This window comes from Hippoglossus hippoglossus, chromosome 3, assembly GCF_009819705.1.
Source record: "Hippoglossus hippoglossus isolate fHipHip1 chromosome 3, fHipHip1.pri, whole genome shotgun sequence".
Lineage (NCBI taxonomy): Eukaryota > Metazoa > Chordata > Actinopteri > Pleuronectiformes > Pleuronectidae > Hippoglossus > Hippoglossus hippoglossus.
The window spans coordinates 21,583,248-21,608,599 of NC_047153.1; the positions used below are offsets into that span (position 1 = coordinate 21,583,248).

Here is a 25,352-nt window from a genome sequence, read left to right on the forward strand (position 1 = left end):
AGACCAAATAGAATAAATAATGTATAATAGGAGGATATCAGTACATGCATACATGTATGTTTATACACACATGCATGCACAAAGAAATTCTAAAGATAAATTATCATCATTAACACCAGAACAACTTGCATGAACCAACGAGCCGTGTTGATCCCCATGCAGGCTGATGGGTGGTGTGTGATCGATACCATCACATAAGGCTGAGACCCACTGGTGAAGGAGCCAAGCACTCCAGGTAATGAACTGCCTGCGTGATATATATCCCTCACAGGATGGGACTGCAGTGGTGCAACATGGTACTGCAACAGCAGCAATTCTTTGATTAGCCATTTCTCCACCATCACGCTTCCCTCGCTCACAGAAATATGTCTCACTCTCATGGTCTCAGTGTGTGTCCATGTGTCAACAGGTCCACTGTCACACTGTGTCGAGGCTCCTGCAGGAAGCTCACGGCTCGTAACTTTCACACTGCAGAGACAGACATGAGTCATGTATGTCCCTCAGATTTATTTGACGTAACCTGTTTTTTTTCCACTTCTAATAAAGTTGAATGTGAAAGAACAACAGAAGAGAAATGTTTTAGAAGGATACGCCACGTGATAAAAATATTTTTACTATGTCAAAGTATTTATACATGTATACACACATATATCATGATAATTTTAATGAATGAATCTGGAAAGTTTTCACGGACCTCCTGGTAGTGTGTCATGGTCCACCATTTGAGAACCACTGCTTAAAAAAAAAACTAAGATGTTTACATTTTGATTTATGGTATGTATGGTATTGTTTGTGAGAATGCAGAATTGTTTGACTAAGTGTTTTTTGTGACTCTTATCTACCTCATTACCCCCCCAATGGCATTTTCAGACCCCAAATTGGTAATGGTGATGGAAATGTCTGAATCATCAATTAATGACCACGGACAGTATTCTATAGATATATTATCAACTCAGACCAACTTCACTGAAATGTTCATGGCAATCCTTTCAATAGTTGGGTAGACTTTAAATTGTTGACCCAATTGTTATTTAACCTACAACCAACTGACACCTTCTTACCAAAATAATGTGTGTGAATATTAAGTACAACCATTTATTGAAACACTGTCAGGGTGTAAGCAGAGTGGGATTGGGAAATTCACACGTAGCATCTCACTTGGGATCACACAAATAAAAAAATAATTTTAAATAAGAAATTTAAATAAAAATGTTTTTACATTATGTATTCCAAGTTAAACAGCATCTCAAGAAGTTTTCTGCATACCACATTTTTGAAATAATGGATGTATTTATTCACATATTCATTGAAAAAGTTGTTCTTTGATCCTATTAGTGATGGAATCCTTGGCTTTGATTCAAAGCCCAAACAACCTCCCTCCTCTCTTCAGAATGATCCTGTCGATATTGATTATTTCACAAAATGTGTCCCTATAAATTGTCATCACTGAGTAATATGATCAAGTAGATGGCCATTTACTAAATGAACTGGCACATTGTTCATTTCGGACCGGCCATGTTTCACCACTCGCCTGTAGTTCTCTGCCCGTTCAAAATAAACTGTCAAAATGGCTGCTTGGTGAGAATCAAACCTCAAATCTCAAGTTGATTAAAAATATTAGAGACATTTGAGCTGATTAGGTTTTTTTTAAGTATTTGGTTTTATTGAAACAAGATTCTGATCAACAAAAGAACGAGTCACACAAAAGACATATGGTAGTGATTAGCTTTTTAAATATAGTTGTCATATGTGGGCTTTCAAAGAAAATACAATTCAACCCCATTTCCTCACTACATGTGAAAACATACAGGATGCAGTCACAGTGATGCTGTCTTTCGATAATGAAAACGTTCCCTATTCCTATATATTATCAAACTGTCGTGCTGCTGTAGCAGTTTGCATTTGGTGTCAACACCTACTGCCAATGTAGGGAGTAATACAGTTTTCATACAGTGAGTGAAATGTGATTGCAGTGGTCAGGGGTGTGGAATGGGCTTATTATAGCATTAGCCTCACAAAACCAGTAAGATGACAGAAAGAAAACAATGTGCAAAATACATCATATTTACAGCAAAACATCAAAATGTTGCTTTGTCTCTTGTTGATGATGAGCCTATGATGTCACTTCCTTATATGTCCCAGGCCTGTATATATATATGTCTTGTTCTTCCTCCACTTTAGTGCATGACTAATTTTGTATTGTTGCCATGCATAAGCCACACTAATAAAGGCTTTTAAAATATTTCCACAGAAAGAATGCCTTGGTTTATATCTTGTTTTTGTATCAAAAGTAGCACCTGTGCCAGGCAGGTCTTCTTTTTTTTTTACACATATTTGTCCAAACAGAGGCTTTCCATTGCCTTTCTGTGCAATTCAAAATAGTTGTTACTTTTGTATTAGATAATGTTCAAGCCTTAAACCAGCCTTAGGTTTCATCAATTTGCAAGCAACTTGAGAACACTTTATAGTTTGAGAAATGTGCATGCACGATGGTAGCTATTCCATCATTGTGACCATTATGTCTGCTTATATATTTTTTTAAATGTGTCATTTTGTTGAATTTCAGCGATTAGTTAAGTCTGGAGAACTGGATTATCATTCAACAGTAATGCAACATCTTGAAACAAAATTACATTCCATGCACTGTGATGCAACCTCAGATGAATATGAGATGATGAATATGAGATGAATCTAAGGGGTCATAAGATGAGTACCAGTGCAATTAATAAGAAAAACCTAAATAAAAAAAAGAACTAAGTGTTGCTTTTCTTTATAAAAACATTTATTATTGGTATAAACAATTCCCCTCGACACATTTGCAAAAGAATGAACAAACTGTGAGTCCCCCAGCTGCCTGATAGAATAAGTTAAGATCAAACCTCATCAGCCCCTATTGATCTGCTCTCAATGATCCAGAATAGAAATCTTGGGGAGTTCAAATTTATAACCTCAGGAGAGTCCTTGGGGCTGCTCCTGGTGCCCGATACACTTCCTTTACTGGCCATTATAATGAGCCTTTAAGCAGCGAGGCCACTGTAAATCTGCTCCCCTTTAGATTGCACCGCTCCTGGTCTGACTGGATGCAGGGGCAGAGGATAATTTACGGCCCTCTCCGGAGCAACACTCCCCACAGCAGTGTGAAGTTGGTTGCTGCATTTAAACTGAAAAAAATAGTTTCTTTTGGCCAATAAAAAAAATGACCTAACATGACCTAACACACAAATTAGTTCTTTCAAATTAAAGTTTGCAATTGTGTCCATATAACTTGTTAACAGTTAGGTAAACTTAATTAATTTGTCTATTGCCAATTGAAGTATTTTTAAAAGTTGCTCCAATATTTTTATTTTTTCAGTGTAAGGAATAGGCTACTTTCGGCAAGTACTTTTACTTTAAATACTTTAAGTATGTTTAAAGGCAAGTACTCACTTACTTTTACTCAAGTAGAAAGGTTAATGTGCTACTTGTACTTTTACTTGGGTATATGTTTTTCACTTGGGATTTGTGTTTAAAATGTTTGAGTGCTTCCTCCATCACTGATTATTTCTAAGCACATTTCAATTGCTACTTAAACCAGTTATTTTCTGTAAAGATGCAGAATCTGCACATATTTGCATTTTATAACCATTTATCAGGGTGTGGGGGCAAACAGTTCAAAAGGTAAAGAGGGGTCATACTGGAGCAATAACTGCACATGGGACTCATCCTAACAATCACTATCACGTCCATCCCACTCAGACTTGACCTGAACAAAGCCTTTACTCTTTTATTGATTAAATACATTAATACATCTTTCTCCTGTTAGAAAAATAAAGCAAATAGAATATTCAGTGTCTCAATCAGCTGCTGAGCGGGTGTAAAGTTGCAGGAGCTGGTCAGAGGCTGGTGCAGGACCTGCAGGACTTGCAGGGGGACGGAGGGAGCAGCGCGCCAGGGCTGGACACTGCGTGTAGGCGGCGGAGCGTGAAGACCCGCGTGTGCGCAGAGGTGGCTGCATGAATTTCATGAGGATTTTTTACAAAAGCGACCCTGTGGTGTGGCAACAGACCGGTCAAAGTATCCGGTTAAATTGTTTCCTTCTTTTCCCCAGGCATCAGCAGTGCGCAGGTAAAGTGTCCAGACTTTGAGCGCGCAGGGTCCGGTATGTCCGGGGGGAAGAGCGCAGGACGCCGCCGCAGCTCCGAGGCTTCATCATCCCTGAGGACCCCTGCGGAGCAGATGGTGCCGAGAAAATGACTCGGGCTCTCTCCATCCTCGCGTACCTTCTCCCCCTGCTTCACTGTGAGTGTGTCTGGCTTTACTTGTTCGTTTTAGACACTTCAAGCATGTGCGTCCAAATGTTTGCGTCAGATCCAGATTCATTTGGCTGAAACTGATTCTGTGCGAAGAAGTGATCCGTCTTGATGTTCTTTCGTGTCCAAAAGTCGAATAGCAGCGTTTGATTCTCAGTGCTGCAAGTTGACAGTGACTGAAATTACCGAATCACAGAGTTGCAGATACCCCACATTTATTGCTTTAGGCTATTTTTAATGACTAAAAATGAGAAATTGCATGGTGATGATGGGAATTTGGAAATTTGAAAGTCTGTTTTAATATACATAAATGCATGAATATAAATCCTCATAGCAGATAAATATCCTATGCAAGTGCAGCTGAGATGTGATACTTTTGTATTACTACATTCATTTAATTCAATTTGATGAGTCAGCTCTGTGATCAAATGTGGCCTGAAGTCACCAAATCAGCAGCAGGCTCTCATAAGGTTTAATATTGAAGTTTGTATCACAACTAAAAGCAACAAATACAATTAATGAGCACACACAATATTAGAAAGAGCTACCTAAACCTAAATTATGACTTAAAACAACTTTTTAAAACTTTTGTTCTTAAGATGCTTATCTTAACTTCTTCAACATCACTATTTCACATGACTTATTACCTTGGTGATATAAGTCCCACCTATGTGTTAACAGTCTGCAACTACTCTGTGGTCTTTTTTAATTGATGCATATTCTAAAAGGTTGTGCACAAATATATAGTTAAATCAAATTTAATCTTATTCATGTTACAGAGGATAGTCACATATTGCTTTTCTCCTTTTATCTTCTTCATAAAAAGGTGAGAAAGAAACTCATTAGTGCTGATATCACAGAGGAGTAGAAGAAGAAAGACATAGTGTTTATACTGTAACTCAACATTTATCCAGCGTCTTCATTTTGCTCTCATGTTGCAGAGTGAATTACATTTTTGTAGAATATTGTTTTTCAGTGTACTGCTCAGAGTGACCTTATCAACTCCCTCTACGACAGCCGACTGCATTGTATTAACATGCCTGACCTTAGTCTCAATCAACGCAGCGTCAGCGCCACACTCAAAAGTTCGTTTTACACAGTAAAACCACACACACACACACACACACACACACACACACACACACACACACTCACCAGTGGCTATCCACAGCCGGTGATCACAAGTTAGGTTGCTTTGTAAGTGGCCTTCACCTGTGGGTGGAAGGCAGCACTTTTGACTCTGGTCTCTGGGGATTTGACAACACACCATCTGCTCAAGTGTGTGTGTTGTGGAGGTCTGACTGTGTTGGATGGGACCTCAGCCAAATGACTGGCAAGGGCACAGTCCTGGCAGCGTGTACTGACCCGTGGGGCAGGAGTGTCAGAGTACCACGCCCTGCAAAGCTCCAGGAGATTGGAGGCCAATAATGACACACACAGTTTGATACTGAGGAAGAGGAGAAGCACAGGAGCTGGGAGTCTAATATCATTCTCACTTTTACTACTACGTCACATCACCACATAACTTAAAAGAAGCATGCAGTATCATTCCCCTTTTGCAGCCCTGAATATCTTTCTGCTGAATATCAACAACAGCAGTGATTCTTCTTCAACGGGCCCATCAGTAAGAGTCTCACCTCTTTGCAGCGGTTCCCATGAGTAAGCCGACTCAGCTTCTCTGGACCATGTGGGGGCATTAATAACAGGCTGCATGTAAACGGGGCAGTGCTACATGTATTCATTCTGCTCCAGATCAGCCTTGTCTTTACCCCTGACGTGGGCATCATTTATCAGGGACGAGGGAAAGAGTTGCAGTGTAAGTACCGTTGTAGTCTTATTCTAAGGACACATCCAGTGGTTTGGTTTTAAGCAAAAGCGGAACATGTTGAAAATGACTTTAGGGCCCTTTAGATTTATTTTTCCACAACACAGTAATCCCTGGCTTTCTTAATTGACAGCTGCTGTTTCCTGTACATGCTTGATAGCATGATGCAGACTGTCACAACAGAGGAGCAACAGTATTTTATGAGCTGTTCCGGAGATTTAGCACAGGAACAGGCTGACAGGGTGAGGCTGCACTTTGTCAACATGAGGGATGCTCAGAAAACCAATGTAAAGATGGAGTAGTGGACAGACATGTAGGTCCCAGACTTTGAGTTCATACTCTGTCAATGTTGGCTTTGTAAAAATGTTACCACTGACAAAATAAAACAACGTTTTCAAATTCTGACCATGAAAACAAGTAGTATGAACTGTATCTATACTTATTCCTGATATCTCTCTCTGTCTGTATGTGTCTCGCATATCTCAAGAACCATTCATCTTATCGGCTTCACACTTGCCATGTGTATTGTTAATGGCTAAGGGAAGTGCAGTGATGAATTTGGTGTTATTTGGACATGTGATATATTCAATATTGATAAAAAAATTGAATAAACACGAGACCCTTATATTACTTCCTGAAATGCTCTATATCGAGCTGAATTTCAGAGCTTTTATTTTGAAAAGTTGTGAACTTGGGTCTGTATCGATTGCTTAACAGACCTCTGAAATAACAAAATAGAAAAAGTCAATCATTCAAACTTATACATCAGCCACACATGTGAACAGCAAATTCTGTCTCATTTTATGAAAAACATTATATCCTACATTAAATCTTCATTGCAGATAAACCAGGTAGGATGAACACAACGTTTTCTAACTTCACTCTGCACCATAGACTTCTTATTAAAAGCTCAGCACACAACGTCCAGAACACAAACAATAAATAAGTGACAGTATTTTGTAGAACTGTTTGAGGAGGACTCAGCTTTGGAGCATTAACCCAGGACAAGCAAACAGTCCACTTCAAACAAACAGGCAAGTTTAGAACAGGCACTTCATAAGTAAATGCAATTGCTCCTATGTACACAAGACATCATCCCCTACAGAGTCCCACAACCATCACAAGTTGTAGCATCTCTGTCTGCGCTTTCCTGTGTCTTTCCTTCGAGCACTACTTCTATAGTTCTGTAACTTCTGTGTGTGACTCTGGAGAATAACATAGAGGATGTATCTCCAGGTAGCCGCAGTGCTGACTCCGAGGAGCGGCTCATGAACTGGTTGCTGGGAGAAGATCGCTACAATCCCCTCATCCGGCCGGCCGTCAACAGGACCGAGAGAGTCACGGTGAAGCTCCAAGTATCTCTGGCACAGCTCATCAGTGTGGTAAGGCCCTGGGAGGGTGTGTTTGCATTCATTTATGTGTGCACATCTGTGTGTGAGGGTTAGATGAGGTGCTCGAGCGACAAAGAGGGAGACGGAAAAAGAATGGCAGAGTGAAAGAAAGAGGATGATAGAAAAGACAGGAGCAAGTGCCGCAGAGCTTTTGAGAGAGCAGTTAATTTCCCCTCCAGCCTGTGTTTGAGAGGCCGTAGCTCTGAGGCGATGGATGAAGTCAAGGATGGATGTGGTCAGCTGTGATCTCTGCCTCTGTCATGTCCAGATTGAAACTTCAGCACATTGCATTAAAAGGGGCCATAAAGCTGTTTAACCCACAGTGATAGAGGCTCCTCTCAGATTTACAGTAGAGGCTCCTCCCTGCCGCAGTCCAAGGCAGCGAGCCACATTCAGAGTCTGCGTTTATGAGCTTCCATTGTACTGCTTGGGGTAATTGGCATTTGGTGGAATCCCTTTATTGGAATTGTATGTCATGGCAGTGTCATAACAGTGCAGACACCTTTAACATGCAGCTCCTTGGATTGGAAATTTCCACTTGGAAGGAAAACTTTTTCATCTCGAGTTAAGTGTTACAAACTCTTGATGAGTTATGGTTTGCAATGAAAGCTGCAGGCAACTAAAGTTTAAAGTGCCCCTTCTGCAGGAGATACTGATTCATTCATGTGCAACGACCTCTTTGTAAACTGTATTGAAAAATAATTTTGATCCCACTTTTTTATTTCCAGAATGAAAGAGAACAGATAATGACCACAAATGTCTGGCTCACTCAGGTGAGTGTGATCAAACTTGTCTAATGTCCTTCTCCCTGAACTTGAATTAAACCATATCAATTCATCCTCTGCCTCTGTAATTGTGCACTAAAACATATTTCATTGATAATGAAGCATGTAATTAGAAATGAGCTGGTGTTGAGAAAGTGTGTGGAAGTCGGACTTCACGGCCTGGTCTCTCTGTCTCTGCAGCACTGGGTGGATTACAGGTTATCATGGGACCCGGCAAAGTACGAAGGTATCGACAAGCTGCGTATTCCATCAAGACACATCTGGCTCCCGGACATTGTTCTGTACAACAAGTAAGCACTGACATGACAATTTCTGTGTTACTGTGCAATATTTGATTATAATAAAATCATAAGGGAAGTATGGGAGTAAAGGTGCCAGAGATTTGAAAGTTTAGACAATGGTAGGAGAGTATAGTGGCATCTAATCAGGGAGCCTCCTGGCCGCCTTCCGCTGGACGTTTACTGGGCACCCCCAGCCTGTGGGAGACCTCAGGGTAGACCCAGAACTTGCTGAAGGGAGTACATATCCCATCTAGCCCGGGAAGTCTTTTGGATTCCCAAGGAAGAACTGGAAAGCGTAGCTGGAGAGAACGGGACATCTGGAATACCCTACTTGGCCAGCTCCCTCCCAAGCTTGGTTTGATTGAAAACAATGGATGAATGAAATTGATTGTATCTAATTTCTGGAAATGATCTTGCGATCCCCAGGGTATCCCAACCCCTAGTGTGGGAACCACTGGCTGAGACATCTGACAAATAAGCAATCTCTCCATCCTCACTCTTCTAACTTCTCCTGTTGGGTTCTAATAAACATTAACAACTGACTCTCTGATACTCATCCAGAGTTTCTATTTAGTGAAGGTGGATTTTGACTTTTACTATCGATTACAGCGCTTATTTATTTTATCTTTTTCCACTATGATTGCAGTGTTGACAACACAAACCTCAGAGATTTATTCGTGGGCTTTCTGAAGTTTCCTCTCTCTTTCCTTTGTTTCTTTTAGCGCTGACGGGACCTACGAGGTGACAGTCTTCACCAACGCCATTGTTGTTTTCAATGGCAGTATCAACTGGCTTCCTCCAGCCATCTACAAAAGTGCATGTAAGATCGAGGTCAAGCATTTTCCCTTTGACCAGCAGAACTGCACCCTCAAGTTCCGCTCGTGGACGTACGACCACACCGAGATCGACCTGATCCTGAAGACTGAGGCAGCTAGTATGGATGACTTCACTCCCAGTGGGGAGTGGGATATCTTGGCACTTCCAGGCAGAAGGACTGTCAGCCCTCTGGATCCCACCTATGTGGATCTCACGTATGACTTTATCATCAAGAGGAAGCCTCTTTTCTACACCATCAACCTAATTATTCCCTGTGTTCTCATCACCTCGCTGGCTATCCTGGTCTTCTACTTGCCGTCAGACTGCGGAGAGAAGATGACCCTCTGCATCTCCGTCCTCTTGGCGCTCACTGTGTTCCTGCTTCTGATCTCCAAGATCGTTCCCCCAACCTCACTGGATGTGCCTCTGATTGGCAAGTACCTGATGTTCACCATGGTGCTGGTGACCTTCTCCATCATCACCAGTGTGTGTGTGCTCAATGTGCACCACCGCTCCCCCAGCACCCACACCATGCCTTCCTGGGTCAAGCTGATCTTTCTCGTCAAGCTGCCTGCCTTACTCTTCATGAGACGCCCTAACAACAACTCCGCTCGCCAGCGGCTTCGCCAACAGCGGTGCTTGAGGGCGAGGAGATCCATTTTGGGTCTGGGTTACCCAGTTGCATCCAAAACAGGCATCAACACGTCATCTTCTGCCCTGCTCTCCTCTGACTCTACCATCTCCACCCCAGGACACAAAAATGTAGCTGCTTCAATGGGCTACAGCCACTTCAACAGGAAGGAGGAGCTGCGCTCCACAGATTATCTTCCTGCTGGTTTCACCTCCACCAAGGACTTCCAGCAGAGAAGCAGCTCCGACTGGGCTGCTGATGTCCAGGAGGCCGTGAACGGGGTTCGCTTTGTGGCCGAGCACATGATGGGAGACGACGATGATCAGAGTGTATGTAAACACATCCATCCATCCATCCATCAATCCATCTTTCTAGCTTAAATGTGAAGGATAAATTGAAAACGGACTGTATTTATATGGAGCTTGTCTAGTCTTATCAACCACCCATTCACACACTCATTCATACATTTCATGCACTGCTTTGCTCAGACTATTCTTTGTGCAACTACATGTTTGTTTTTTCTGTTTTGATTCCCAGTTCCAAGTTTTTTTCTTTTTCATTTTGGAGCTAAAAAAAAAGCATGTTTTTTTTGGTGCATGGTTAATTCTTACATGAGCATCGAACTCACAGAAAAACTCACGATACACTCTATAGTTGTTCTTCACTATTATACTACTGCTAAAATGCAGTCAAGTAAAAGAGTTTGTCTTCATGGATCAATAATGTAAACAGTAACATAACTTGGTGATCATCAAATCAGTGTCCAGGGCAGAAATTATTCAAAACTGCCTTGATGTCAACAGTATAGTTCAACATTTGAGAAAAATAAAATAAGAAATATTTTCCTATATTGTGTAAGAATTAACATAAAGACTGTAAACTGGGGTAAATATTGAATCTGCCTGAAGTTTAAAATGTTTACTAGGGATGCAGTGACCTCCTGGCATAGTAATCAGTTAAGTTGCCAGGCAACAAGTGAAGGATAAACTGTTGACACTTCCTCTGATTGCCTCCTGGCTCTGGCTTCATAGACAAAACATAGACATAAAAGTGGTATTAATATAGAAGACAAAGCATATAAACAAATTTCCTAAATGCAAATGTTAATAACACAACTGTAACACACATGTAAATGTCATAATGAAATTATCTAGGGCACGAAATCGTTGCTTAAGTTTGGAGTTGAGATACTTTCAAACATCCTCCATCTTCATCCTAATCCAAATAAGCTGCATGGACCAAAGGTGTTTGTATTGACGTGATAACATTAACTATACACTCTGTGACCCCTGAGCTGCACCATGGAAATCCACTAATCTTAAGTACTGGCTGTGACCCAGCAAATTGAACTCTGACTTTGGGTAATCAATCGCTTTCTCTGACAAATCAATAAAGTGGGGGAGGGAACCAGACATGAGAAATGACTAGTTTCAAAACCTACCAAGGACAGAAATGAAAATGGGGTGAAAGGGTCACAAGCTATTTCAGAGTGTGTTTCACCAACATGACCCTAACAGTGACATAAATGAAATATTTCAGTACCTAGTCAGCATCCTAAATATAATTGTACCTATTCTGAGCAATAGCATAGGCATGAGTGTGAATGAAGTTATGAAAAAGTATACTGCACAATAAAGTGTGGGCTAACATTGTACATTATCTGCATGATGTGAGGTGTGGCAGCAGGGATTTCAATGTGAAGAAAGTGAAGAGGAAAGTGAAGCACACACACACACACACACACACACACACACACACACACACACACACACACACACACACACACACACACACACACACACACACACACACAGAGACACGAAGGACACGGCAGCGTCCACAGAAAACACTGATTAAAGATTCTTCAGTCACCAAACCCACTAACTAACCTCTGACTTCTGTGTATTGTGCAGGTGATAGAGGACTGGAAGTACGTGGCCATGGTGGTGGATCGTATGTTCCTGTGGATCTTTGTCATAGTGTGTGTGGTGGGAACGCTGGGTCTGTTTCTGCAGCCTCTGTTTCAGACTACCAACTTTCCAAACCAGCAGCCCAGCTCCGAGACTCCTCGCATCTGAGGAACAAACAAGAGAGACTGAGCAACATTAGGGTCTTTTTTTTTTAAAACTTAGCGTGGTGCTTTATTGGCAGGGACCAGAGGCACTGACATCTGTGGCGTCTGTGGAAATTCCCACCAATAAGGCACCTTAGATGGTTGCAGGAGAATACAAACAAATATCTCCTTCCAGTATAAACCTTGTGGCCTGTAGCCATATAGCCCTGCCCAGCCTCCGCTCCACTCAAGTATGCAAACATAACATGTGCTGAACTGTTGCAGGAATATAACCAATACAACAGTTACTGACATTCATCTGCTGTCAAATGTTGCTTAACTCCTTATTTGTATTAAGTTACTGCCATATCATTGAAATGTGATGTGAGATTAAAGAATGAAATAATAAAGTGAAATAAATCAGTGTCCTCTCTCAGTTTTTAATTAAATGCACAAAATCCCTCAATAAAGTCATATAATTGTCAGGGGTCCTGCCAAAGAGCTCGGTTAATCTGCTGCCAGTGATTAAGTGATAAAGGAGCTGGTGCTTTCACTGAAGATGTGCCAGTTGGGACATTTCATCACACACATAAAAGACAGCTGTTCACAAAGGATGATGTTCATACAATCAGAGCTCTCTCGGTGGAGCTGCTGTTGGTTACGTTGTCTCGGGCCACAGACTGTATATAAAGATGGTTGACACGTCTCCACCTCCTCCCACTACCCGGAGAGGAAGCCAAACCCGCCAAGATACAAACGCTGCCATCTTGCACATTTGGAGCCAGAGACTACATAGTAGCAATCTGGGGCGATGGAGCCACGGTAGCGTGGTACCGTTGATAAACACATTCGATCACCGTGAGTCAGTGTCAGCTGTCAATAAAAGCATCAAATAACTAAATAAAGCCAGACTTATCGGAAAATGAACATACATCAATGTGATAAGAGCTAGCCAAAATTACAGAGACCATCTCTGAGAAAAATTCATCCTATCCACTAACATGGAGGAGGTTTGGTTTATGACCTATACCGCAGCAGGCCACCAGGTGTGGATCTAGAAACTTTGGCTTGATTTTTGGGAGCTTTCATGTCGTCCATCTTTGTTAAGTGTCTGAGGGCTTTTGTTGTAGTGATAAATAAAGCTCTTACACGTGTCTTTAAATAAAACATGAGCAAAGAGTATTTGTTTCAGACACTGTAATGTAACTCATCTGTGCATTTACACCACAGTTGATTTCTGATTGTAGTCAGGCGTATTTGCTGTGCAGGCGCACACCACAGTTAGAGCTTGATAAACAGTGCTGAGTGGGTTCGTTAGAGATTCTGCAGAATGGTTCTTTTGTGAGAGCTTCATTTAAAATCAACAGATAGCAATCAGCATCTGTGTTAACGACCCGCTTTACTCTAATATTGCATTTCTACATCCATTGTTTTTTTTCCGACTCACCTGTTAATGTGCTGTCAGGGGAGAGAGGGGAGACAGTGCGGTGCCACAGTTTATCCATCAATAATCCATCATCTGCTTCAATCCTGGCAATGGTGAAGGTGGTGGTGGTGGTGGGGGGTCTTCATTCAACACTCAGTGGAAGGTCCCATAAATCACAAGCCTTATGTCAGTAGTCTTTAATAAGAGAGGTACACACACACACACACACACACACACACACACACACACACACACACACACACACACACACACACACACACACTCAAAGCGTTTATGTTTCTGACAACGATTTACCCTCGTAGATTGTGAAAACGAGGATTCAGTCCAAACGTTTCACTCCATTTCTTTTTAAATCCATATATCACCTAGTAGTTTGTTAGTCAGCTTTTTGTCACCAAAGTTTTGTGAATTAAGTTTTTTAATGTTTAGGTGTAACAAACCATAGTTTTCATTCTGCCCTGTCTGAGAGTAAGAAAACTCCCCATAGCATTATACTTCCTCTCTTTATGTGATATCCTTCAATGACCTCCACCCAGGGGGCAATTCTCTTTTCACCTACCCCACTTAGAGGAGGTAGGAGCCTGGTTAGACACGAGACGACGTCCCCAGCACCGGTAGGGATCAGCTGGGCTGAAATGCAATGAGACCTCCCCTTCATTCAGGCGAAGGACAGAGTTTCAAACCACCACACACCATCCTGGCAGCCAGAAGAAAGATAAATAATACTTTACTAGATAGCTAGATAGATCATTTATTGATCCTGAGGGAAATTTAGGAACTATACAATAATAAACATTACCATAATAATGAGAGAAAAAGCAAAGCCAGAGCTAAACTAACAGAGCTATATCCCAATTAGAAATTGACATATCAGCAGATATAGATGTAATTTTACAAAAAACAACCAATGAAGACAAAAATAAACCATTAGCTTGAGGGACTCCAAACTCTGAACAGTGATATATAGAGGCTATAGATCTTGTTTGAAGGCTGTTTGGTGATCTAATATGAAAATCAATAATGTGTGAAGAAAACCACCTGGGTCCATGTGAACATAGAAAATGTTTGTGCACGTCTGCACATCCCTGAAATCTTGGTTTACAGTATCATATACAACAACCAATTACAAATTCTCATGATCAGCTCATCAGCTTCACCAGGGCTGTGGGGCCGTACTTTGATCAGATTTGATTGACAGAGACCAAACGAATCACCAACTGTCTCTTCCAATGTTGCTACATCCTGATTGGTGTTCAAAAATGACATTGCCAGATTTTTTCCAAAGCAGCCCCGCCCACTTCAACCCAACTAGATGCGGAGAAAAAGAGCAGAGCTGCAGAGTAACCAAAAACACTGCTCCATTTAATAGTGGTTATGTTTTCGCTGATATCTGTTTGTTCTTTAGGTTTGTTTGTTTGTTTGCTAGCAGGATTATGCAAAAGCTACGAGAATTTAGTGACATCTAGTGGTGAAGTTTCATGTTGCAGCAGAATAACCCTCAGCTCACCCTCCTCTTCCAAACATGAAAGAGAACCTGTGGTAGACTTCAGTTGTCACAAAAGGTTTTTAGTTTGTCCAGTCTGGGCTACTGTAAAAAACATAGCAGCCTCTGTAGAGAGGACCCGCTCCAGATGTACATATAAAGGGCTCATTCTAGGGTAAAGAAAACAACAAAAATGTACAATTGAAATGAATACATCTTAGTGGAAACATCACTTGGATTATTTTATATTGAGTTTCTGCTAATAGATCCCTTTAACCTAAATCTTGCACACTGGACCTTTAATGGATTTCCTCGAGATTTGGTGGAAAGATGGGGAAAAGGGTCAAGAAAGAACCTATTCAATTTTGGTTTAGCTCAAGAAAAAGGGTCAGAGCCAGGATTTTATTTTCACTTTCTAGTGCTGCAGTTTTTAGTGAATTTTTTTACTTACCAATTTCTCAGGAATTAATTAATCATATATGTAGAGGACTGCTATCTATGAGTGTGTAACACTTGATGCAGCTTGATTGAATTTAAGTAAAATGTGGTGGAGGTACGGGCTCATTCTAGTTATTTTAAATAATGTGATCCAAACAAGTAAATTGCAGTTTTTCATGTCAGTATACGACTGGTGACAGACTAGTCACTAGTGGTCACATATCACTAACGGGTGGTGGAGCTGGTGGAAATCATCAGTCTAACTTGTAGCCTGTTGTGATAAATGAGACCTTCACACCACTGACCAGTTGTTTCCCTTGTTGTATTAGATCAGTGCACTGTGGTGCAGTGGTGTTCCTGCTGTCAGTGACTGGGTGTGATGCTGACTCTGGCTTAGTGCAGCTCTACCACCCAACCCCCCACCCGTCCTCTCTCTCTCTCTCTCCCCCCCCCCCCCCTCTCACGGCAGCTACGGACAAGCTTTCACTCCTCACTTTATCCTCTCGTCTGCTCCGAGGAGCAGATTCATTTTGCATTTGTCAAGTAAAACAGGATGAAAACCAGTTTGTGCGTCGTTGTGCTCCCATGTTCCTTCCTTGTGTTTCTTCTGTCAGGTGAGTTGCCTGTCGGCTACTATTATAACCTCACATCTTACTTTACTTGTTGCTTTACATAAACGTGTTTATTGCCATATCAAAGTAGGTAAAAATAAATATTATTTATATTATATATCTTGTTTAAATAAATCTCATGTATAATAATAAAATCCTACATTTTAAATAACTTATCTCTTAAATTCTGGCACTGATACTGAAAAAGAAAGCTGAGGTTGTTCATTTGAAATGATGGGTGTATTTTTGTTTTCACTGAATTTGAATGTATCTGCAACATGAATCTCGTCACCACCGCATGATAAGAATATAAAAAGATACATATATATATATAAATAGTTCTTCTCAGTTTACACACTGAAATATGGAATCTGTGTAAAATCTGCTTTTTTGGATTTTGTAACACAAACCAACATGATTGTGTGTCAGTTGATGAGTTATATTGAAACACAGCTTTTGTTTAATTCACTGAGCACTTGGCCCTCTGCTCTGATTCAGGAGGCTCGTGTTCAGATGCCGAGCACAGGCTCTTCTCTGTGATATTCTCCAGGTACAACCAGTACATACGCCCAGTGGAGAATGTGTCTGACCCAGTCATTGTGCAGTTCGAGGTGTCCATGTCACAGCTGGTCAAAGTGGTAAGTAGTCTACACAATGTTATTTCACAGAAGTCTATAATTATCTCACTTATGAATTCTGAACAAATAGTTTATCACAGTCACAAATGCATCATTCTGCTTATTGAGGAGTCAGGACCTGTGGCGGATATGAACATAATGCACTTATTCATTGCTGTCAAGCCACACGAGAAGTATATGGATTTGTGTACTTTGGACAACAAAGTTTTAGACCAAGGGACTATACTCCCAAACACTACCCCATGGTCTTTGAGCTATATAACACTGAGGAGCGCACCAGATGGGAAGAGGGGCAGTCTGGCTCAGACACGATGGGAAATGTCAGCTGTCTGGGCACCTCTCAGCGCAGGCCGAGGACTATCACTCAATCACTGCCACTTCACATGAGCACCTCTCCATTTAACGACGGGTGTTCGCCGGAGCTTGTTCAGTGCAGAGCGGCGGGGGCCGGTCAGACGGCTCTGCCGCTCGACTCAGACAGGTCCAGAGTGGATGTCGACAATTAAGCAAAAAGGCTCAGCATCTGACAAGGACGACAGCTTCACTCGTAAAAAAGGAAAGGCTTTGAATTTTACTGCACAATAACACATCAGTCCCTCTACCTGTGTTGAAGGACAAGGATCTTACCAAAAGTCATCTGGTTACGTTGTTTAAAAAAAAGACTGGATCTAGAGATTTTGAGTTGTACTTGTCAAAGCAGGGCCAACATACAGAGACAAACAGACATTTATGCTTGAATTCACACTTACTGACGATTCAGAGTCTACATTCAATGCCTGCGTCCCTGGAGAAAACACAGTGAGAACATACTAACTCCACATGGAAAGACCCCATGCAGACAAGCTAGGATTTGAACCAGGAACCTTCTTGCTGTGTACCTTCTGTGCCACCCTCCTATAAAGAAGGAACATTTTCAAAGACATTTTTACATTGCACTATTCTAAAAAAAGAGACAAAAATGAGAGAATAGCCATGTCTTGCTCTTGACAGATTCAGTGGATAATGTGAGATCTGATACAATGAACTCCATCTCAATTTGCTTCCATTTACCCAGTGTATAAGCAATCTGTATTTGTTTTCTCAGACGACTTTTATGAGTATTGAATACCTGTCTGAATGTAGACAAGACAATGAGATAAAGGATATTTTATCACACTCTCCTTAACTTTGTTAATAAAGCAGGCTGTGGATCTCCTGGTGCTGATGGATGACTGTTATTCCCTCAGAACACCTGGTGCGCTGCTAACCTAGACTCAATTGGCGTTGGTCAGCCTTCCAGTGGAGCTATATGGGCTCATTTAGACTTTCAATAGCTCATCAGCCAGGCAGGCCGCCTCAGTCATCATCTCGCAATCAGGGATTGTAATATAGGCTCTCTGGGATACTTGAATGTGACAGAACAGGGGCAGTTCTTTAAGTTCTTTAAGGAGATAATTTGACATCATGGGGAATTTGCTTATTTGCTTTGTTGCTTGGAAATAGATGACTATGTACGTTAGCTTAAGGGTGGAACAGTGGTTCAGTGGTTAGCACTGCCACCTCACAACAAGTCTTTCATCCCATATCTGCATGGGTTTTCTCTGGCCTCCTCCCACAGTCCAAACATGCAAATTGGGAGACTCTAAATTTATATCTGCATGTTTTCATCCCCACACGTCACTTCAAGGAAGAGATGATAATTTGTTCCTGAAACACTTCTTGTCTTCTTCGTTTTAAATCCTGAAGCAGTGACGATAGCCAGACGTTTGCAAGAGAGTCACAAAAAAGTCTAGCAGAAGTCAAGCAGTGCACGTTCATGTGTTTTGGGGGCGTAGCTTTGATGTATTGGTATTGGTTGCATATTTTTAAAGTGTAGCCAGGTCTTGCTAGCTTTTCAAGGATTACCAACCCCAGGTTTAAAGGTTAAGCATTATAGATAATAGTCGGAAGTTAGCTTAGCATAAAGTCTGGAAACAGCTAGCTTGTCTCTACATGTCAAAATCTGCACACAAGCACCATTGAAAACTGCTTATCTTGTTTATTATGTACATAAATCAATGTGTAGAGTTTTGCAATGCAGCAGTGCCACTTCAGCATTTTTAGGTTTTAAGAAATCCTGCAGCCAGACTTAATTATACATCATACTGAAAGAAGCCCACTAAATTCTAAATGAATCTTCCTCAGATCTGACTTGGAACATTTCGAGTCGCTGCTTTAGTGGTGAAGCGCAGGATAAATGCTAAAAAAAAAATCCCCATTCTCCCCGTCCAATTGAGATCATCCTGCATCTATCTACCTGTGCTTCCCAGCCGTGTAGAAGCTCACCAGGACACTAAATGGTCACATTGGTTAATGTTATGCACTGGGTCATGAGATGGATTCATTCATGGTCAAAGTCACACACAAACCTGTGTGTGACCACATCTCTCCTCTCTCCCCCTCCTCAGTCCCTCTGCTCCACCTTTAGCACCCAGTTGTTAGAATAAAAGTTGAGGCTGTGCTGCGACCCTCCAGCTGCCGTGTGTGTGTTACACTGAGGTCTGACCCTGCAGAACGCATCTGGACTGGATAATTGCCTGTGACACTAAAAAATGTCAACATTCATTTGTATTTGTTTGCTTTAATATCATCATAATCAATTCTGGTCTGTTTTCAGGATGAAATCAATCAGATCATGGAGACCAATCTGTGGCTGAGACATGTAAGTTTATGGTGCATGACTGCAAATTGACCCCAAGCAAGGACATCAAGTATGGATCCAGCCTTCTGTCATACATTATTCTTCAGGGATAGACTGACAGCTTGAATTATTCATGAGAGGAAGCTTTTTAAACACATTGATTCATGTGGTGGTATTTTTTGGGGGGTTGGATTGCAGCAGCAATGGCAGCCCTGGAAACATGTCTGTTGGCTGACACAGTGATTCATGTTGTTACACTTACAACATTGGTTAGCTGCTTGACTGTTGGTTAACATGTTTTCTTAAGCCCCTTTTCCACTCATCAAAAAACCTACTAACATCGGGCTTTTGTCTGCATTGTGAATGGACACAATCAGCATTTACTCCCGGGTCAAATGACTCTGCAGTAGACACAGGTTTTTATCGGCTCCACTTCTGATTGGGGGTGATGGAAAAAAGCCGAAAAAACTGCTAATGATAGCGTTTTTAATCGAGAATTTGGCTGTACCAAACTAACTACCGATATATGTGAGTTCAGACAGAAGGCAAAGAGATAGAGGGCTGAAACCAGCTGACACAGGTAGAGTGCAAATACAAGCTATTACCGTCATAAAGAGGCTAAATAGCGTATTATGTTATCTAGCAAAATTTAACAACTTTCCAAGCACACGTGAGCTACTCTCCACTACAGTTTAAATTTTCACCCACTGACCATTCAGGGGGGTAAACTGAGCCTGAATCAACAAACCTGATTAAACTTCACAGGTTCGTCACATAGACCGAGTCCACTACATAAATACATTTGTTGTATGACCTGATGGTTTTACCATGGAATTGGTCCCACATGGTGCCTCTGTTTCAAACATGCATAGTGCAGTGAACTGGTTTTGTGTAAAATGAGGCAGCAAAAGTCTCTTACTAAGCATGCATCCATCTTTGCTGGAGCCGTGTTCATGCTAAAGGGTTGAGCTGCAATTGCTCTGTGGTGCTGAGAGATGAAGTTTCACTCATTTCTCTGAAAGGAGTGTACAAAGGTTTTTTCCCCCTCTGCCTCATTTTACCACACTGTCGATAGTGTTGAGTGAAATCTTTACAGCTCTCTGAGGTTACTTTACTATTGTTACTTTATGAGTCTCATGAGGCTCTCTGGCTGTCCTCAAGAGAGGGTCAAAAACAGTGGACGAAAAGTCCATAAAACACACTGTCAGCTCATCCCCTGACACACACACACACACACACACACACACACACACACACACACACACACACACACACACACACACACACACACACACACACACACACACACACACACACACACAGACACACACACAGACACACACACACGCTCTTTATATGCCTCAGTTGTAAATGACGACTTCCCATTGTTTTAATGAGGGACATTTTAGAATAAGTCAGAGCCGGCATTTATACCAAAAGATAATAATAAGAGGGAATTACTTCTACTTTTTACTTTTATAGAATAAGCTTTATAACTTTTATTTTATGGATTAAAATAATTGAATGATATTTTAATAAATTAAATTAATTAAATTATACTGTTTTATAGCTTTATGTTCACAACAAACTTGTTCTTGCTCAAAGATGGATCCCAGCTCTTGCTTTTGACTTCGTTTGGAAGAAACATGGTAGAAAAGACTCACTAATTACCAGTAGGTCTTAAACAGATCTTTGGATTCATCAATTCAATTTATGTCCAACACCAATTTAAAACCAATTTTTACAACATTTATGAAGGACAGGGACTTGTTCATCTTCAGTTTTACCAATACAGGAAATTGATATTCCTCAAAAATGTTAGCGCATTTGATTAGAAAATGATTTTGTCAGAGATTTTATTTGAAATATTTACTTGTTTTACTGCGGATGAATCATTCTGGTGTGTTTTCCAGGTCTGGAATGATTACAAACTGAGATGGAATCCAAAAGATTTCGGAGGCGTGGAGTTTATCCGTGTGCCATCCAACAGGATATGGAAGCCAGACATTGTGCTGTACAACAAGTAAGCTTAACACCACATTAAACATCTGGATCAACAATTTTATTAATTGCTGGTTAAATTCATGACAAACTGTATCATTCTCCATTACTTGTTTTTTATATTGTATTTTTTTCGTTTTGCATATTGTTAACGGGAAGTCAGATAGGCAATTTTGTCAAGGTTTAAGGAGCAGAAGCAAGGCAGGAGCAAAGTAAACTAACAACAGGTGTCCTTTACGATAAGTTTTTACAAAAAGCAAAATCCCCAAATCCATGAACAGAAAAACACTGAGGTCAAAAACAAAACACAAGGAACAAGAAAAACGCACAAGTGAGGGATAAAGCGAATGAATGACCACAGGGTGGCGATGTAAGACGACGGACTGACAAAGGGAAGCACAGAGACTTATATACACAGGTGAAACACATGAGGAACAAGTGCAGACCATCACAGGGGAGGGAAACTGAACAAAGACAGGAAGTCAAGGCAGAGACACACAAGGGGTAGAAACTTCAAAATAAAACAGGAAACATAGAACTCAGAAAGAAAAAAATTAACACAAACCTAAACACAAGGAGACACAGGAAAGGTCCATCAACAAAAGAGTCCATAATAAAACCTAATACTATCTAGGAGTCAAAGTCCAGAGAGTCAAATGTATGGAAACTACAGGATTTCTTTATTTGATTCATATGTCCATGACACCATAGTCAATTGTTTATATCCTTCAATTAAATATTCACTGACTCATGTGTCTACTATGTCTGTCCCTCTCCCTAAACCTTCCCTTCTCACTCTCTTTCTCTGTCTCTGCAGTGCAGTTGGAGATTTCCAGGTTGACGACAAAACAAAGGCCCTGCTCCGTTACAATGGCGACGTCACCTGGATCCCTCCAGCAATTTTCAAGAGCTCCTGCAAGATCGACGTCACGTATTTCCCCTTCGACTACCAAAACTGCACCATGAAATTCGGCTCCTGGACCTACGACAAGGCCAAGATCGATCTGGTGCTGATTGGCTCCACCATCAACCTGAAGGACTTCTGGGAGAGCGGCGAGTGGACGATCATCGATGCCCCTGGTTATAAACACGACATTAAGTACAACTGCTGCGAGGAAATCTACACAGACATCACTTATTCTTTGTACATCCGCCGGCTGCCTCTTTTCTATACCGTCAACATGATAATCCCCTGTCTGCTCATCTCCTTCCTCACCGTGCTCGTCTTCTACCTGCCGTCTGATTGTGGTGAGAAGATCACCCTGTGCATCTCCGTTCTACTTTCTTTAACCGTCTTCCTGCTGGTTATTACTGAGACCATCCCTTCCACATCACTGGTCATACCCTTGATTGGCGAGTACCTCCTCTTCACCATGATCTTTGTCACCCTCTCTATTGTCATCACTGTTTTTGTCTTGAACGTCCACTACCGCACACCACAGACTCACACCATGCCCTGCTGGGTGCGGCGTGTGTTCCTGGGACTGCTGCCCCGGGTGATGTTCATGACCAGGCCAGAGAGGGACCCTGAGAAGGTGGCAGTAGTCGACAGCGTCAACACAATACATGCCAGACCTTGCGCCATTCATTCGTCAGGCAGTCTGCAGAAACAGCAAAGGCCTCAGGCCCTTGCCTCCAGCCTGACCAACCGCCAGCGGCTTTTCAACAACACAGAGCTCTCCAACCTCAATAACCTGAACGCAGACCCGGGAAAAGACGCAGGCTCTGGGTTATTGTGCTACGAGGGCCGCTGCAACTGCTGCTGGCACCAGAGATCCGGCAAACTGCCTACAGACTCTGGGGGAGGGGGCAGAGGACTGGAGTGCCTGGCAGCGCTGACAGGAGGCAATGCTGGTTTGGTAGAGGGGAGTCAATGCTCCAGCTCCGAGTCTCTGGACGTAGGAATATTGTCCCTTTTGCCGCTGTCTCCTGAGATCAGGGAGGCCATTGAGAGTGTCAAATACATAGCAGAGAACATGAGACTGCAGAATGAAGCAAAGGAGGTGAGTACAAGCATATTCAAGCTTTTATGAGAAATTACAAGAAAAAAAAAAATCTACTTTCAAGAATCTAAAATGTTTCTGCTGTGATGTCCTCACAGGTTCAGGATGACTGGAAGTACGTTGCCATGGTGATCGACAGAATCTTCCTGTGGGTTTTTGTCCTTGTGTGTATCCTGGGAACAGCTGGACTCTTCCTCCAGCCTCTGTTACTCTTGGAGGACATTTGAGTCACTTTGACAAAACTTCCATCTTGAGAATGTTGAACTGCACAGCAGCCGTTACTTATACGAGTCTTGTCCAGCGGCTCATAGAAGGAAAAGAGAGAGTGGATCCAAAAGTGGAATAAAAAAAAAATATCACTTTGTCAGATGCTCAAATCCTGACGAACTGTTTAAAAAAAACATTGCAATTAAGTCAATATGTAAAAAACAAATTTGCAGTAACTGGCGAGTTGATAACCAACAATCCTAAACTCGGAAGAAATGTAGTGCCAAACTCAAAGACACGGTATCTGATTATTAGTGACTGATGTTTTGTCAAAAAGTGACATCATGTGGTCATTCTTTGAAACTACAAGTGAGAAAAAAATACTTTCTGGCTGTTTTAAAGGGACATGTCACCCATTTCATCACAAACTCTATTGTAACATACTGTAATATCTGTAATATCAGTTGTAACATTCACTGAAAGTTTACAAATGAAACTTAAAAAGCTCAAAATGCATTTGAGAGCTGCTCTTTGGTCTTGTTCAGATACCTCCTGGATCTGAATTAGAAATGAATGAATTGTGACTATAGATTTGCTGAAAATATTTGAGGTTTAAAGAGACATTTTAAGTAAATGTACATAATTAACTCCTGTTGTATCCACGTTTTTCTGTAAATACATTAACATAGTTAAAGGCAGAGGACGATTCAATTGTAGATTCTGAAATAGTTCAGAGACCAAAGCTGTGGGATGTAGTTGTCATTCAATGAGGTCAATCAGGCTCTGTTAATCAATGTGTTTTACAGACTCTGAGCCCCCTCGGAGCTAACTCAGCTTATTGGATCACAGTCAATACGGAGAGCGAGTGATGAAAGAACTTATCGTCTTCCTCTCCCGTCTTCATCTGAACAAACTCTCTGGCCAAAACACAATTTTCTATGTGTACTAGACAGTGTGTGCTGCCTCTATAACATTAGCTCAGTGCATATACATATCATAAGTCTGTTGACCACGAGTTTATCCCAGAAGAGCATTTCAACTATTATATTTTATTTATTTATTTCTGCATTTGGTTTATATTAATTCCAAATTCTGTAAAGCGGCCTTGGGTAACTCGAAAGTCGCTATATAAATCTAATTTATCATTATGATTATTAATAATTTAACGAGTCCATACAGTATCACAGCCTCCATGTTACAAGCTACCAGATACACTGAATCTTTGCACTTCTGAGAGTCTAAGCACCCTGCAGGGGGCGCTGATTGTCTGTACGTCACTTTTTGATTCTTATCAAAAAGCTAAAAATCCAAGCAGGGGGCAAGCCGTGTGATTGCAGGGAAATCCAGCCCGTATTTAATTGAAAGGCAGCAGAGAACCGACAGATATGCTCTCTGTCACATCTGATAAGAAAGCCCCTGGCTAATGAATTAAATTTTAGCTCACTCGAAAACTAGAGGTGGAGATCTCCCAAACTGATAGCTGTGATGTAGACCCTCAAATAAATGAGTTTCTAAAGGTATCGGTGAACAAACTCTGCTGGTTACATCCTGCAAAAACTTCAAATAAGAGGAAAGGGAACAAAACATGTAAAATATGTCAAATGAAAGCTTGTGTTCAGTGTGATATATTTAAAAATAAATGCACACCTATTTTGGAAAAGTATCTGGTGAGTTTCTTTGAAAAAACACAGGAAGTGGTTCATTAGAGTTTCTGCACATGTGCTAATACAGCTTTTGTGTAGGTGTAGACAATAACCTGATGGGAGCCCTTGCAGAGTGAGACAGTCCATGGGG

General features: G+C 41.4%; 2 protein-coding genes across 3 annotated transcripts; both read left to right on the forward strand.

Moving 5' to 3' along the window:
• Window positions 1-3,835: 3,835 nt before the first annotated feature.
• On the forward strand, window positions 3,836-12,497 carry chrnb4 (cholinergic receptor, nicotinic, beta 4 (neuronal)). 2 transcript variants are annotated; one of them, XM_034581350.1, is made up of 7 exons: window positions 3,836-3,984; window positions 4,088-4,278; window positions 7,351-7,496; window positions 8,234-8,278; window positions 8,471-8,580; window positions 9,294-10,347; window positions 11,932-12,497. In XM_034581350.1, the coding sequence occupies exons 2-7, from the start codon at window positions 4,230-4,232 to the stop codon at window positions 12,094-12,096; spliced, it is 1,569 nt and encodes a 522-aa protein (XP_034437241.1). In that variant the 5' UTR covers window positions 3,836-3,984; window positions 4,088-4,229; the 3' UTR covers window positions 12,097-12,497. The 2 variants fall into 2 exon arrangements, with proteins under 2 accessions (XP_034437241.1, XP_034437240.1); XM_034581349.1 differs by having other exon boundaries at window positions 3,847-4,278.
• A 3,466-nt stretch (window positions 12,498-15,963) lies between these two features.
• Window positions 15,964-23,903, forward strand: chrna3 (cholinergic receptor, nicotinic, alpha 3). Its single transcript, XM_034577228.1, has 6 exons — window positions 15,964-16,053; window positions 16,549-16,688; window positions 19,324-19,368; window positions 21,261-21,370; window positions 22,166-23,351; window positions 23,450-23,903. Exons 1-6 carry the CDS (start codon window positions 15,993-15,995, stop codon window positions 23,576-23,578), a joined length of 1,671 nt encoding a protein of 556 aa, XP_034433119.1. The 5' UTR covers window positions 15,964-15,992; the 3' UTR covers window positions 23,579-23,903.
• The last annotated feature ends 1,449 nt before the right edge of the window (window positions 23,904-25,352 follow it).